Source organism: Zalophus californianus, chromosome 2, assembly GCF_009762305.2.
Source record: "Zalophus californianus isolate mZalCal1 chromosome 2, mZalCal1.pri.v2, whole genome shotgun sequence".
NCBI classification, from domain to species: Eukaryota; Metazoa; Chordata; class Mammalia; order Carnivora; family Otariidae; genus Zalophus; species Zalophus californianus.
In genome coordinates, this window is record NC_045596.1 from 116,251,738 (window position 1) to 116,268,924 (window position 17,187).

At 38.5% G+C, this 17,187-nt stretch overlaps 1 protein-coding gene across 5 annotated transcripts in view; it reads left to right on the plus strand.

The window, feature by feature from the left end:
• NAA15 (N-alpha-acetyltransferase 15, NatA auxiliary subunit) overlaps positions 1–17,187 on the plus strand; it is an 80,351-nt gene that overhangs the window by 12,184 nt on the left and 50,980 nt on the right. Inside the window, exon 2 of one of the 5 annotated variants that reach the window (XM_027597866.2) lies at positions 13,093–13,262. The exons of 2 other annotated variants lie outside the window; for them this stretch is intronic. Coding sequence is in view for 1 of the 3 variants with exons in the window: in XM_027597865.1 (XP_027453666.1) it covers positions 2,520–2,531 (12 nt within the window). In the remaining 2 variants the exon portion in view is untranslated. Of the gene's footprint in view, positions 1–2,504; positions 2,532–5,783; positions 5,877–13,092; positions 13,263–17,187 lie in introns of those variants that run through there. 2 more of the 5 variants (XM_027597865.1, XM_027597868.1) reach the window with 2 other exon arrangements.

Here is a 17,187-nt window from a genome sequence, read left to right on the forward strand (position 1 = left end):
CAGAGAGAGAGCACAAGTAGGCAGAGAGGCAGGCAGAGGGAGAGGGAGAAGTAGGCTGGAGCCGGATGTGGGGCTCGATCCCAGGACCCTGAGATCAGGATCCTGGGATCAGGATCCGAGCCGAAGGCAGCTGCTTAACTGACTGAGCCACCTAGGTGCCCCTGTTTTTAAATAATTATTATCTCTTCCACCCCTTTCCAATTGTTCTATCACTATTTTAGTAGAGTGTTTATCTTCAGTGGCTTCTTTTTCTATTAGGCCTTCAAGTGTCAATTCCTTCTAAGGTGCCTCCTTCTCCCTGAATGCTATGCCTTGCTAAAACTGCTATCTTTGGTCTTTTTTGTTTTTTAAGTTTTTATTTAAATTCCAGTTAACATATAGTGTAATATTAGTTTCAGGTGTACAGTATAGCGATTCAACACTTCCATACATCACCCTGTGCTCATCACAAGTGCACTCCTTAATCTCCATCACCTATTTCACCCATCCCTCACCCACCTCCCCTCTGGTAACCATCAGTTTGTTTTCTACAGTTAGGAATCTATTTCTTGGTTTGCCCCCCCCTTTTCCCCTTTGCTCATTTGTTTCTAAATTCCACATGCGAGTGAAATCATATGGTATTTGTCTTTCCCTGTCTTATTTCACTTAGTGTAATACTCTCTTCCTCCATCCATGTCATTGCAAGTGGCAAGATGTCATTCTTTTTTATGGCTGAGTAATATCCCATTGTATATATATATATATACCACATCTTGTTTATCCATTCATCATTCAGTGGACCTTTGGGCTCTTTACATAATTGGCTATTGTTGATAATGCTGTAAACATTGGGGTGCATGTATCCCTTTGAATTAGTATTTTTCTATTCTTTGGGTAAATGTCTAGTAGTGTAATTGCTGGATTGTAAGGTAGTTCTATTTTTAATTTTTTAAGATTTTATTTTTAAGGGGCGCCTGGGTGGCTCAGTTGGTTAAGCATGTGCCTTCGGCTCGGGTCGTGATCCCAGGGTCCTGGAATTGAGCCCTGACATCAGGCTCCCTGCTCAGCGGGGAGTCTGCTTCTCCCTCTCGCTCTGCCCCTGCCCCCCGCCCCCTGCCCCTCCCCCCGCTCATGCTCTCTCTCGCTCTCTTTCTCAAGTAAACATATAAAATCTTAAAAATAAAATAAAAGATTTTATTTTTAAGTAATCTCTCTTTTTAAAGTAATTCCAACATGGGACTTGAACCCACAACCCTGAGATCAAGAGTTGCATGCTCTACCAACTGAGCCAGCCAGATGCCCCTATTTTTAACTTTTTTTTTAAGTGGGCTACACATGGAGCCCAGCATGGGGCTTGAACTCACACCCCTGAGATCAAGACCTGAGCTGAGATCAGGAGTCAGATGCTTAACCAACTGAGCCACCCAGGCACCCCGATTTTTAACTTTTTTTTTTTTTAAGATTTTATTTATTTGAGAGAAAAAGCATGCATGAGAGAACACGAGTTGGGGGGGGCATGGAGAGGGAGAAGCAGACTCCCCACTTAGCAGGGAGCCTGATTTGGAGCTCAGTCCTAGGACCCTGGGATCATGACCTGAGCTGAAGGCAGACGTTTAACCAACCGACTGAGCCATCCAGGCACCCCTATTTTTAACTTTTTGAGGAATCTCCATATTGTTTTCTACGGTGGCTACCAGTTTGCATTCCCACCGTAAGTGCAAAAGGGTTTCCCTTTCCCCACATCCTCGCCAACACCTGTTTGTTGTGTTGTTGAGTTTAGCCATTTGTACAGGTGTGAGGTGGTGATATCTCATTGTAGTTTTGGTTTGCACTTCCCTGATGATAAGTGATGTTGAGCATCTTTTCATGTGTGTGTGGGCCATCTGTATGTCTTCTTTGGAGAAGTGTCTTTTCGTGTCTTCTGTCCATTTTTTAATTGGATTATTCATGTTTTGGGTGTTGAGTTTGCAAATTATATATTTTGGATAGTAACCCTTTATTGGTATGTCATTTGTAAATATCTTCTTCCATTCAATAGGTTGCCTTTTTGTTTGTTGATTGTTTCAATCACTCTGCAGAAGCTTTTTATTTTGATATAGCCCTAATAGTTTATTTTTGCTTTTGTCTTCCTTGCCTCCGGAGGGAGACCTATCTAGAAGTTGCTACTGCTAATGTCAAAGAAACAATAGCCTGTGTTCTCCTAGTATTTTTCTGGTTTCATGTCTCACGTTTAGGTCTTTAATCCATTTTGAATTTTTTGTGTATGGTGTAAGAAAGTGGTCCAATTTCATTCCTGTGCATGTTGCTGTCCAGTTTTCCCAACACCATTTGTTGAAGAGATGGTCTTCACAGACTTTTTTAAGCCTCTTCTTCTTAATAGCCATTATTCTCATCTATCGTGTCTCTAAGTACTTCCTTTCAGGATGGGGCCTTCTTCTGAGTGAATCCTAGTTAATATTACATGTATTCAGTCACCACTTTGACCCTGTTGTATTGCTCTTTTGGACAGTTCCCATTGGAGCTTCTGATCTTGGGTGTTTATGCACATATATGTAAGTTGGAATTTTTTACTTATCTTCTTATAAAGCTGGCTTTGGGTGATTTTATTTGCTCTCTGTCTTGGCCTGTATGGTTTTTGTGAGGGTTTGTGGAGTGTTTAGAAATTAGAGGGCAGCCATTATGCTATAAGGAATTTATTTTTGGTTTTATGTGCTATGCTTGACAATAATGGTGTTTTTTTTAAATAGCAGTTCAGGTTTTATATATATAAATTGAGTAATTGGTTATACTTCTGTTTCTGTGTCCTCATGGCCACTCCATTGTTTCTTTTCAAACTCTTCTGGGAGTATTTATTATTGAAATAATTACAAAGTTCTAGTATGTAATTGACTATCAAATGTGTATACAGCTATGAGTTTTACTGAAATTTGTCCTATCCCTAGCATTAGAGTTCATAGCTAACAGCATTTCTTTAGCAGACTTCTGTTCATATTACCAGAATCTGAAATCTTCAACTTTTTTCTCAAGTGACATAGTTTAATGCTGAAAAAAAAAAAAATAAAACACATTTTACAGTGCATTAACAGTGGTGTAGTATCCAGAAAGCAGATGGTGATTGTCACATTGAATTTTGCTGCTAGTAAGACCATATCTAATTTTAACTTCTGGGTCCAAAACTGAGAGAGATAGAGACCGGTGACTCCCTCAGGCTAATATGGCACAGGAATATTGGTGTAAAATTCCCACAGACCTTTTTTTGTTTTATTCTGATACTATGTATTTGTTACTTTTTAAAATACTGAAATGCGGGGTGCCTGGGTGGCTCAGTTGGTTAAGCGACTGCTTTCGGCTCAAGTCATGATCCTGGAGTCCTGGGATCGAGTCCCACATCGGGCTCCCTGCTCCGCGGGGAGTCTGCTTCTCCCTCTGACCCTCTTCCCTCTCGTGCTATCTCTCATTCTCTCTCTCTCAAATAAATAAAATCTTAAAAAAAAATACTGAAATGTCTTTTGTTTTGTGAAATATTAATGACATTTTTTAAGAAAATGGTTTATTTAGAAAAAATAAAATTTAGCAACCTCATTTAAATGATCCATTGTTTTTGAAATTTTACTAGTTTCGAAAAGTTATACAAATATGGAAACGATACTATATCAACCTCAGAGAGTGGCCCAGGTTGTTAAAGGACTTAAAACTTTCTAATAAGGAACAGTTGAAGAACAAAGATGGTTAGCTTGAAAGAGAAGACTGAACTCTTACAGAGCTAAAATCAGTAAACGGAAGTTAGAGTGAGATAAGAGTTTGGCTCAGTGTATCTGTAACAGAGTGAACTGGCAACACACATGAGCTGTGTGACCACTTTCACCAGATGATGTTTAAGGTCTCTTCCGACTAGAGACTATAAAATAGCTTTGACTTGTTAAGTCTTATCTCAGTGGATCTTAGTTTTGTTTTTTTATTGTAGAAGTAAGAGAAATGTTAAAAAAAAAAGGTATAAAACTAGGAGGAGAAAAGTCATCCTTACGATTTGTGTTCATGGTTGTTGTAGTTTGCCAGAAATTGTATGATATGAAAAGGACAACATACTGCAAATGGAAGTTCCAACTAAAATAATTTTGGGAAAGGGAGGATAAAGGTAGAGATCCTATGTTCGTTTTGTTTTTTAAAGATTTATTTATTTATTTTGGAGAGAGAGTGCTGCAGCAGGGAGGGGCAGAAGGGGAAGGAGGGAGAGTCTGAAGCCGACTCTTGGCTGAGCGCAGAGCCCGACTTGGGACTCCATCTCATGTCCCTGAGATCACAACCTGAGCTGAAACCAAGAGTCGGATGCCTAACCGACTGTGCCATACAGGCGTCCCTCTGTGTTTTCTCTTTAGATTTTATTTATTTGACAGAGAGCACAAACGGGGAGCAGCAGGCAGAGGGAGAAGCAGGCTTCATGCTGAGCCATCCAGGTGTCCCTCTGTGTTTTCTTTAGGGCGCCTGGGTGGCTCAGTTGGTTAAGCGACTGCCTTCGGCTCAGGTCATGATCCTGGAGTCTCGGGATCGAGTCCCACATTGGGCTCCCTGCTCAGCAGGGAGTCTACTTCTCCCTCTGACCCTCTTCCCTCTCGTGCTCTCTATCTCTCATATTTTCTCTCTCAAATAAATAAATCTTTAAAAAAATAAAATAAAAAATTTTTCTCAAAAATTAAAGTATAATATACAGTAAAATGCACAGGACTTGAGTGTACTATTTTATTAGTTGTCTTGAGGGTACTGTTCTATTCATTTTGACAATTGCATATACCCATGAAACCTATGCCCTCAAAATGTAGAACATTTCCATCATCTCAGACCCTTTGTTCCCCTTGATTGTATAATTTAATTTAGTTTCCTCTTTCACTTTCTCTGCATTGAGTGAAGCTGGGTTAGGTCTAAATATTGTAAGCTGTAACTGATAACATAGTGCTTTATTTAAACTTAAATTTTTTTTTTTTTTTTTTTTAAGTAAACTCTACCACCATCGTGAGGCTGGAACTCACAACCGGGAGCTCAAGAGTCACATGCTCCACTGACTGAGCCAGCCAGGTGCCCCTATTTAAACATTTTTATTGAGTGCTTATTCAGGTTCTTTATATATGTTTGCATTCAGTTCTCACCTAAACCCTGCATGGTGGTTGATGATATAGTTGAGGCTATAGTTAGGCCAGTGATACAAAACTGTTTATTAAGTGGTTGCTAAGATTTGAACTCTAGACCATTGTTGTCCAATAGAATTTTTCATGATGATGGAAGCGTTCTACATCTGAGTTTCCAGGACATTAGCTACTGTTCACATGTGGCTGTTGAACAGCTGGGATATGGGTAGTGTGACTGAGGGGCTTTACTGAAGAATTTTTTTTTTTTACGGGAAAAAGGGGGGAGGGGTGGGGGGAGGGAGAGAGAAAGAATCTTAAGCAGGCTTCATGCCCAGCATGAGCCCAATGTGGGCTTGATCTCATAACCCTGAGAACATGACCTAATAAGCTGAAATCAGGGGTCAGATGCTTTTTCTTTTTTTTTTTTTTATTTAAACAGAGAGACACACAGGGAGAGAGGGAACACAAGCAGGGGGAGTGGGAGAGGGAGAAGCAGGCTTCCTGCGGAGCAGGGAGCCCGATGCGGGGCTCGATCCCACGACCCTGGGACCATGACCTGAGCCAAAGGCAGACACTTAACGACTGAGCCACCCAGGTGCCCCTTAAGAATTTTAATTTTTATTTAATTATTGATGAACTGAAATGTTTAATGGCTACAGCTCTAATCTCTGGCTCTGAAGGCTTTATGTGCTCTTTCTCTATATCTTTCTGCTCTATGGAAGTAGAACCACTAAAGTGGCTCCAATACACTTGCACTAAGTGCCAGTCAGGCTTCTGGTAAGTGAATAAATCTTACTTGATTTGATTTTGGCATACCTAAGTTTTTAACTTTTTAACGGTGAAAATTTTCAAACGTGAAAATAATATAATGAACCTATCTCCTAATTTCGACAGTTACCAACTTTTAGTTCATTCTTTTTCATCTGTGACCTCTACCCCCTAGACTATTTTGAAGAAATCCCAGGCATCATTTCAACATGGTTGACTTTTAAAGCCAAGTTTGGCTTTTATCATTTAGCTTGATTTGAAGCTGCTTTCTTTTTAATTAGTTTCAAAGAATGAAATGTTTCCTGGCATTAGCTGAGGGAAAGCAATGGAGGGATATATATAATACTAAAGAAAATCATGTAATTTTAATGCCAAATCTAAATTGTGTGTACAGTTTTTGCCTAGTTTCTTTATTTGCCCTGTCATAGTTCCCACTTCTTAGGGAACTGTTTTTTTCTGTACCAAGAATTCAGAAAAAGATGATGAACTTTCTTTCTGGGCAATAGATAACCTTATGTAGTTTATCTGGGCTTTTCACAGCTTGTCCAGCTATTCTGTTTACTCTATTTACTTTTTAAAGATTTATTTTAGAGAGTACTTGTGCGGGCGGGGGGCGGGGCAAAGGGAGAGCATCTTCAAGCCGACTCCCCACTGAGCACCAAGCCCCAGGTGGGGGCTCAAGCCCCAGGTGGGGGCTCAATCCCACAATGAGACCATCACCTGATCCAAAACTAAGAGTCAGTCGCCCAACTGCCTGAGCCACCCGGGCACCCCCAGCTATTCTGTTCTATTTATATAAACAGCCACCTGTTTTGGAGATTTCTTGACTGCCTTCATATTCATTTCATTATATATGCACAAGGAGAGAGAGCAAAACGCAGGCAGGCTCCATGTCCAGCATGGAGCCCGACGCAGGGCTCGATCCCACAATCCTGAGATCATGACCCAAGCTGAAATAGAGAGTCGGACACTTAACCAACTGAGCCACCCAGGTGCCCCAGCCTCCTTCATATTAGTCAAATTAGAGATCATTTTTCTAGGAAGAACAATGGAATAATTTTCAATATTATGACAAAAGTTCTGTTACTTAACATCGTGAGTTTCATTTGCTATGATCTCATGGTACCATAGTGCCTCACCTCAGACATTGTGCTGATGAACTGTGCTGGAGGATCCCAGAGGATCCCCTCTTGGGATTCCTCTGGCACAAGTGCCTAAGGTTATGTTCATTTTTTAAAAAATCTCTCTTCTTCAGATTGGATAAATTTTATCGATTTACCAGTACACTGATTCTTTCCTGTTAACTCCATTATGGTATTGAGCCCATATGATGAGTTTTCTTATCTTCCCAAAAAAAGTGTTACAAAGTGTTCAGTAATTGCTTCCTCTGGTATTTTTATAATAGCTAATTTAAAGTCTTAAATCTCTCTCTTCTCCACATTGGCATCTGTAAATTGTCTTTTTCCTTGCAAGTTGAGATTTTTCCTGTTTCTTCACATGCCATATAATTTGGATTTTATCCTGGACATTTTAAATATCAGCTTCTCAGAATCTGGGTCTTATTGAGATCCTATGGAGAATGTTAATTTTGTTTTAGCAAATCTGGTTAGGTTCAAGCTGCAAGTCTCAACTCTTTTCTTTGGGCTGTGGTTCTAGTATCAGTTCAGTTTTTAAAATCTTTGTAGTCAGTTTTAAAATCCTGTTGTTGTGCCACCCAGGAACTAGTCTGAGTCCTGGACAGCGTATCTGTTACTTCATTTCTCAGTCTTCAGTGTCGTGAATAGGATCACATCCAAGCATGTGCAGTTTAGGGGTGAGCCATAAGTAACTATGGGGGTGCTTTCTCTAGTTCCTCCTTCTTTGTGATATTCTTGGTACTTTCTGTTTCACTGAGTCTTCTCTTTTCATCCTCTGGCTAGAAAGCTGGGGTTCTAGTTATTTTACCGTACTCTGCGCTTTCGTGATTATGCCTGTTTCTCGCTAGAGCTTATCAAATACATTGGTCTCAAAAGAGCTAGCTTTTGGTTTCAGTGATTTCCACAGTTTTTTTTTCTATTACATTGATTTTGTTCTTAACCTTTTTTGTTTCCTTGCTGCTTACTTGGGAGTTTAATTTGCTCTTAGTTTTCTAATTTCTTAAGGTAGAAGCTGGCATAATTGGAGACCTTCTTTTATAATACAGGCTTTTTTCTAACTAGTTCCATAATTTTCTCTTGTGTTGTTACTTTTCAGCAATTGGATTGTGATGTGCCTCTCTTCTCCCATCTTTTTTCGGTTTATCCTGCTTGGGATTTGTTGAGATTCTTGGATCTGTGGATTTAGAGTTTTCAATCAAATTTGCATTTTTTTTTTTTTAAGATTTATTTCTTTATTTGACACAGCAAGTGAGTGAGCACAGAAGCAGGGGGAGCGGGAGAGGGAGAAGCAGGCTTCCCGCTGATCAGGGAGCCTGATGAGGGGCTCAGTCCCAGGACTCTGGGATCATGACCTAAGCTGAAGGCAGACGCTTTACTGACTGAGCCACCCAGGCTCCCCACATTTGCAGTTTTTTGTATTTATCCCACTTCAGTCTTTATTTCCTTTTGATGCTCCTGTTACATGTATGTGTTCCACTATTAGACTACTTGTTATTCCACAGGTCATTGAGTTTCTCTGTTTTCTTTCCCTGCTACCCTCTTCATTTTCCTCTTGCGGCTTCCATTTTGGATCATTTCTGATACGTTTTCACGTTCATTGCAGCCACTTTATGTTGTCTCATTTTTTTGTTTTGTTTTTTTTAAGATTTTATTTATTTATTTGAGAGAGAGAGAGAATGAGAGACAAAGCACATGAGATGGGGGGAGGGTCAGAGGGAGAAGCAGACTCCCTGCCAAGCAGGGAGCCCGATGCGGGACTCGATCCAGGGACTCCAGGATCATGACCTGAGCCGAAGGCAGTCGCTTAACCAACTGAGCCACCCAGACGCCCTGTCTCATTGGTTTTATGTTCACTGCACTGGCTTCAAATTCACTGCAGTATCTATATTTTAAATCTATATGATTAACTTTTCACTTTTTGGTATTTTTTATTCTACAATGTCTATATTTTTAAGTTTCCATTTTTCCTGTGTTTTAAATATATACTTTTTAAAAATTTTATTTTTAGGTAATCTCTATACCCAACATGGGGCTTAAACCTTCAACCCCAAGATCAAAAGTTACATGTTCCACAGGCTGAGCCAGGCACCCCTTTTTTCTCTTTCTTTCTTTCCCTTTCTTTTTCTTTCTTTCTTTCTTTCTTTCTTTCTCTCTTTCTTTCTTTCTTTCTTTCTTTGTCTTTCTTTCTTTCTTTCTTTCTTTCTTTCTTTCTTTCTTTCTTTCTTTCTTTGTCTGTCTTTCTTTCTTTTTCCTTTCCTTTCCTTTCCTTTCCTTCCTTCCTTCCTTCCTTCCTTCCTTCCTTCCTTCCTTCCTTCCTTCCTTCCTTCTGTTCTTTTCGTTCTTTCTCTCCGCTCCCCGCAATGTGGGGCTTGAACTCATGACCCTAAGATCGAGTTACATGCTCTATTGACTGAGGCTAGCCAGGTCCCTCCCCCTCACCACCAAATTTCCATTTTTCTTTTGAGATTTTCTGTTTGTTTTTTGATTGGGTCCATGTTTTCCTTTTAGTCCTTTAATATTATGTAATAGTTAACTGTTCTAAAGTCTTTGCTACTTCCATCATCATCATTTTTGAATTTCTGTTGATTTTTTTTCCCCTGTATGTCATGGGTCACAATTTTTGCTTTTTCACCTTTCTAATAATTTTTTTTTTTTCATAATATTGGGTTATATAGACACTAGGACATTGAACATCTGGATCCCATTGGCTTTCTTAATAGAGTTTTGTTTTGACAGTTAATTTGCTTGTGCATCAGCTTCTCTCCAGGGCTTGTTTTAAGGCTTTAATAAAAGTGGGTCTAGATTAGCCTTATTCCTAAAATGTTGGCTTTCTGGGTCTCTACTGAATCTTGGAGTATTCAGTGAAGTCTCTAACTGGATGTTAGGAACTCAGATGTCTCCTCCCATCCATGTATGAATGAGCACCAATAGTTGTTCTGCTCATGCTAGTTGATAGTTGTTTTTTCCTAGCTTCTGTAGAATCTTTCAGTGAACCCGCTCAGCTTAATATTTGACAAAAGATTCAGGGGTGCCTGGGTGGCTCAGCAGTTAAGCATCCAACTCCTGATTTTGACTCAGGTCATGATCTCAGGGTTGTGAGATCGAGCCCCATGTAGACTCCACGCTCAGTGCAGAGTCACTTGAGATTCTCTACCTCTCCCCTCCTCTGCTTGCCCGCACACGCAGTGGCTCTCTCTTCCAGGCTCTCAAATAAATAAATAAAATCTTAAAGTGTGTTTGACTAAAGATTCCTGGGCAGATTTCCAAAGCTTCATCTTTGTACAGTTTTCTCTGATACCCTGCCCCATAAACTCTAGCTATGGGAGCACTTTCTAACTCAGATTATCTGCTTAGATCAGTGAGACTGCCATCTTTTGTCTGTGCCCCCCCCCCCACCCCCCATTCTGTAGTCTGGAAAATGCCTCTAGGCAGAAAAAAGGATTTTCTTGGGATTTACCTTGATTCCCTTCTGAGATCACAGTCTTGTGTTGGCTGTCATCCAACATCTGAAAATAATTATTTCATATTCCTAACTAGTTTTATGCTTGGCAGAAGTTTCATCTTTTTTTCTTTTTCTTTTTTTCCCCCCAGAAGTATTATTTGTGTCAGTTATTCCTATACATTTGGAAGCAGGAGTCTCAGAGTGTATTTAGCACAATGGGGTTTTTTATATATTAGGACAATTTATTCTATTCTAATTATATCCTATTTTTCTTTACTTTTTTTTTAAGATCTATTTATTTTTAGAGAGAAAGTGAGCACAAGCAGGAGGGGCAGAGGGAGAGGGAGCGAGAATATCAAGCAGACTCCATGCTCACTGTGGAGCCCAATGTGGGGCTCTATCGCACAACCCTGAGACTACCATCTGAGTCAAACCAAGAGTCAGAGGCTTAATCAGCTGTGCCACCGCAGTGCCCCATGCTTTACCCTTTCTAGAGCATAGTGTTAGTATTTTAAAATTTAACTCCTACTGGAAGATAATAGTCTACAATGTTCTAGTATTTTTGAAACTGTTATGTCTAATTTTGAATTAACATATACCCATGTTATGGGCAAGAGAACATATAGAGCACTGTGGCATTCATTCCATACCAAGGGAAACCCTTATAGTTTTGAAATTTCAAGAACTCCCAAATACAAGAGTTTTAGAGATAGGATTGTAGACTACTTCTTTTTTTAAACAGTCATCATGCTGGGCTTGAACTCACAATCCTGGGATCAAGACCTGAGCTGAGACCAAGGGTCAGATGCTGAACTGACTGAGCCACACAGGCGCCCCTGTAGACGTGTAGTTTTATTTATGGATGATTCCACTGTAGAGAGCTTAATGTCTATCATGATGTTTTAGAAAACCTGTTTTAAATAAATTGAATATAAAACTTTTCTTCAAAGTATACTGTATATAATATTTTTGCATCTTTTCCTAAGTAAAAGTTCCTTAAAAACTTAACTTTCAGCCTATGGGATTGGTTAAGGCATTAAGAATCTTGTCATGATGCCTTCCTTTTATATAGTTCTGTAGAATTAACTTTAGTGTTAGTGTTACATGGGATTTGAAAAATAAGCAAATCTATTTTTTTCATTTTGTACATCTTTTTGAATGGTTCAAAAAAAGAATTTTTATATATTTTATATTTGTTGTTATCTTTTCTATTAAACTAGGAATACTACTCTTCATTTGTAATGAGTGACCTGTTGTAGAAGTAGTGCATTTAGGAGAAAATGATTGGGATCCATTTCCTTAAATACATACTGATTCTTGAGTATGAAGAAATGAATTCTTAGCAGTTTTTTGAGGAGTATGTATGCCATTTTGAATTATTTTTACAGATCACATTGACAGGAGATAATTGGTTTAATGACAATGAGTGTAATTTTAATATGGAAGACTGCCAGATTTTATTAATTGAGAACATAATCATTAGGAATTGAAACTTAATTATTGGTCTGAAATGTGTGATAAAATAAAAAGCTAGGTAGTATACTGTTATCACATTTAAAGAAAGTGGAGTTTGTTGTTTAATTTTCATTTGGTAAACTCAATTATGTGGGGGAATTATCCAATTAGTTAATTATTCTGTGTGTTCATTTTTCTCACCTTTTGACACTTTTATTGCCCATTTATTTGATTATAATAATAAGTAAGAAAAGAAACAAGGTGAGGGGCCCCTGCGTGGCTTAGTCAGTTAAGCCTCTGACTGTTGGTTTCAGTTCAGGTCATGATCTCAGGGTCCTGAGAACAAGCCCCAAGTTGGGCTCTGTGCTCAAGAGAGGAGTCTGCTTGAGATTTTCCCTCTTCCTCTGCCTCTCGCCCCCACCCCCCATGCACTTCTCTCTGTCTAAAATAAATACATCTTTAAAGAATAAAAAGGTGAGATAATGTTTGAATTTGATTAGAAGATCTGTTAAAAGGTTATAGGCTTTTTAAATTTTTTAAAAAGATTTTATTTATTTATTTGACAGAAAGAGTGAGCACAAGCAGGGGGAGCAGGAGAGGCAGAGGGAGAAGCAGATTACCCTGCTGAGCAGGGTGCCTGGTGCAGGGCTCAATCCCAGGACCCCACCCAGGTGCCCCAGCTTTTTAAATTTTTATTTATTTTTTAAGTAGGCTCCATTCCCAATGTGGTACTTGAACTCACGACCCTGAGATTGAGAGAGTCGAATGCTCTACTGATGGAGCCAGCAGGCACCCCAAAACTATAGGCTTTTTTTTTTTTTTAAAGAGAGGGAGCGTGAGTGGGGGTTGGGGGTGGGGGAAAAAGGGAGAGAGGGAATCTTAAGCAGGCTCCATGCCCAGCACAGAGCCCAGTGTGGGGCTCGATTCTGTCAGGACCTTGAGATCATGACCTGAGCTGAAATCAGGAGTCAGACATTTAACCGACTGAGCTACCCAGGTTCCTCCCCCCCAACAAAAACTACAGCCTTTAATAACATTTATGATAATAAAATTTATAAAATTTCTATATATAATGGAAAGAGCTCTCAGCTTCAGAGGGCCTAGGATGTAGTCTAAATTTTGCCAGTAACTAGGTAAATTGCTTGTTTTCTTAATCTTACTGTACAATAAGGATTGAACCTTTTATTCTTAGTTTACAGGAGTATCATGAAGATTAAATGAGATGTTAGTGTGCAATCCCTTTGAAAAATGTGGTGCTGTAAACAATGTAAGGTATTTCCAGTAAGACCAAGAAAAAAACAACTGGAATCCTGAGTATTTTAAGTTCAACTATACAAAATAAAGTCACATTGTGCATGTCAAGTAAGAATATAAACATCTATGATTTTTATATGCTTGTTATCAATTATATTTATACAGGTTCACATTTATACTGTGGGACAGTAGACTTCTGTGGTTTTTGGATTAAAACCTTATTAACAAATCAGAATGTTAATAGCATTTGCCTCTGTAATGGGATATAGCTTAATTTCCTTCCTTCCTTCCTTCCTCCCTCCCTCCCTCCCTCCCTCCCTCCCTCCCTCCCTCCCTCCCTCCCCTTCCCTTCCTCTTCCCCTTCCTTCCTCCCTCCTTCCTTTCCTCCCTCCCTCTCTCTCTCTCTCTCTTTCTTTCTTTTTCTTTTTTTCTGCTTTCTACAGTGGCATTATATCTTTTGTGTTAGAGGGTTTCTTTTTTAAACAGACTTTTTTCTTCCTATTTTTTTTTTCCATGCTACACTACTCAACTGTAGTAGAAAGGTAGTTGTAATGGCTAGGTGTAATGGCTCTGAATCCAGATTGTCTGGTTTAAATCTTTTTTTTCCATCACCTAGTAGCTGTGTGACATTGGCCAAATTTTATAATCTCCCTGGACCTCAAATAATCTCATCTAAAATGAGGATAAAAAGAGTGCTTACTTCATACCATTGTGAGATTAAATGAGTATTCCCTGTAAAGTATTTAGCACAGTATCTGGCATTCAGTAAATGCTCAATAAGTATTAGCTGTTAGTACTGTTTTACATGTTTTTTCCTGGCAAGTTATCTCCAGGATTTAAGGACTCTTTCTGATACTCAGCAAAGTATTTAAGACTACATAACTAGTTTATTGTCTGAAGTCAGTTTTTAAAACCAGAGCTATTTGATTCCATAGGTAGCTCTTCACTGTTTGACTAATTCCTTGAAGTAAATTTTTCCATTCATAATGTTACTAGTATGTAAAAATTACCTACAAATATAATGCTAGGATTATGACATAGTGATCACATTTTATGTGGTTTGTTTACTTGAGCAGAGAAGACCTACACTCCTTTTGTACCATATTTATTGTATTGGCTTTGGTAAATTTAAGCCTTAGGTATAAAAGCAATTTTTAATCCAAAATAAATTAAAAGATACTAAGTTTTTGCTGACCTACTACTGAACTATTAGTTCAGGTAGGTTATTAATTTTAGGTATTTTTTTGTTGCTTTCATGTATTTTTTTGTAATCTCAGCTTTTAATAAATGTTCACATTTTTCCTGTCTTTTGCTGAAGATATGTTTTTATTTTTGTTTATTTTGATGTAATTAAGCACCTCTAATGTGTTTATGGGCTGTTAGTATAACCTCTTTCAGATGCATTTTTTCAAGACCCCCAATTATTTTTTTAATTTTTTTAAAAGATTTTATTTATTTATTTGCAAGAGAAAGTGCACAGAGGGAAAGGGAGAAGCAGACTCCCTGCTGAGCAGAAAGCCCGATTTGGGGCTTGATCCCAGGACCTTGAGATCATGATTTGAGCTGAAATCAAGAGTTAGATGCTTAACTGACTGAGCCACCCATGCACTCCTCCTTGCACAATCTTTTAATGAACTGTCTTTTTGATATTGACTTATAGGAGTTCTTTATATTTTATATATAGATATAGGATCTTTGTTGGGCATTGCATATGTCTTCTCTGGCTTGCCCTTTTTTTTTTTTTCAAGATTTTATTTATTTATTTATTTGAGAGAGAGATTGAGCAGGTGGAGAGGCAGAGGCTGACTTCCCCACTGAGCAGGGAGCCCTATGCGGGGCTTAATTCCAGGACCCTGGGATCATGACTCGAGCCGAAGGCAAACGCTTAACCAACTGAGCCACCCACATGCCCCTGACTTACCTTTTATTAAAACATCTTAAACATTTAAACTTTCCTGTTGAAGGGATAAGGGAGCTTGTCAACCTAACATATAATGAAGATATTTAAAATGCTTTATTGGGAAGCTTTATTGTTTTACCTTTTTCATTTAGCTTTGTGATGCTTTTAGAATTTTTCTTTTGTTCAGAGGGTCATTGTTTGGCCTCATGAAGTTTCACCTTACATATTTAAGACTTAGTACTCAACAATTTTTAGCAACAGATGCATGGGGACTCTGCTAGTTGATTTTTTTCTGTCTTTTTTCTCTATACTTCAGTTTGGGTAGTTTCTGTTGCTGTGTCTTCCATTTCACTGATTTTTTCTTCCACGGTGTCAATACCTTTAATCTGATGACATTTTCACTGTATATATTATATTTTTCACCTCTAGAAGGACTATTTGGTTGTTTTTTTATATGTTTTGTTTCTCTTTTCATATGTTTATATTTTCCTTAAACTCTTGAGCATTTAGTTGTCTTGATATTTTGACCTTATTATTTCATCATTTCTTATTTCTCCTGGTTATGGATCATGTTTTCTTGCTTAGCTTATATAATAATATTTTATTGGATGTTGGGTATTTATGAATTTTACATTGTTTTATATGACTTATCTGTCTTTAAAGAGTGTTGGACTTTGTTAATAGCAGACAGTGAAGGTACTTGTATATCAGCCTAGGGCTTTGTTTAGGGTGGGTCTAGAGTACACTTACTCTAGGGCTAGTTTTTGTCTTCTGCTCAGCAGACCTTTTTGCAGTATTTACTGAATTTTTTGGGTGTTCATTGAAGACTCCATTCTGGCTATTTGGAATTCTCAGTACCATGTGAACCCTGAAAATTCTTGAACCTACTGCTTCCTGGTCATTCTTTGTTTGACCTCATGAAGTTTCCCTCTACATATTCAAGACTTAGCACTCATAGTTTTGAGCAACCAATGCATTTGGACCCCCTGCAGATTTTTAAATTTCTTTCTCTGAAAGTTCCATCAGCATTTGCTTTATCATTTGGTTGGCCTCATTAAACTTCATTCAGTCTTTGTCTCTTCAACTCTGTGTGGACTATTGTGCTCTGCTTGGGATCCTTCTCTCTTGTACTATGATCTATAAAGCAGGGGCATTTCTAAGCCTGTCATCCCCGCCCCCCCGCATGGTTCACAACCCTGTGCTGCCTATTGTACAATGCCTGACAAGAGTTATTTCATATGTTTTGTCCATTTTTGTTGTTTATAGTAAGTAGAAGGGCAAGTTCAACCTCACGTATTCCATCATGGCCAAAAGTGGAAGTTCCCTTACTGTATTTTTACAGAAATAAATTTTCAGAGGTACACCTGGGTGGCTCAGTCAGTTAAGCATCCCACTCTTATCAGCTCTTGATCTCAAGCCCCATGTTGGGCTCCATACTGAGCATGAAACCTACTTAGATAAAATTAAAAAAAAAAAAGTTTTCAGAAAGCTAATTGAGGATTTTAAGAATAATGCCCTTAAACTGTTCTTTGTATGTATATAGTTCCTGGAAAACATTGACACATCAGGAGTGTCCCTTTGAACTAGTGTTTACATCATAGCTATACCTAATTACTATAAGAAAAACACACTGTAGTTAGGCTTTCTGTTGAGTAAATAGGAACATGAAATTTAATTATTTTGTTATGTTTCTTTGACTACATATGATTAATGATAGCCCTGAGTTACTGCTTCTGCTTTCCCTTCCCTTTTATCCCCAGATAACTCTGCCTGTTGAGTGTATAGTTGATTATGGGAGGGGGGCAGGAAATTAGGAAGCTATTGTAGAGAAATTGGGACTAATGGTACCTACTAGAGGATGGAAGTATGAGTGAAAGAAAACACCAAAGATAAATGGGGTTTGTTTGTTTTTGTTTTTTTTCTTCTTCACATCTGTTTGGGTGAGTTGAGGGAAGAGCATCTACTGAGATGATGAAGACTTGGTACAGAACAGATTCTGGGGGAAAAATTCAGTTGTGTTTTGGATATATTAAGTTTGAGAGGAGAAACAGCAAAATAGAGAAGATGAGTACGTAGTTGTTATAGAACAATTCTGTAGTTGCTCTAGCATTGAGCTTAAGCAGTTGATTTCTT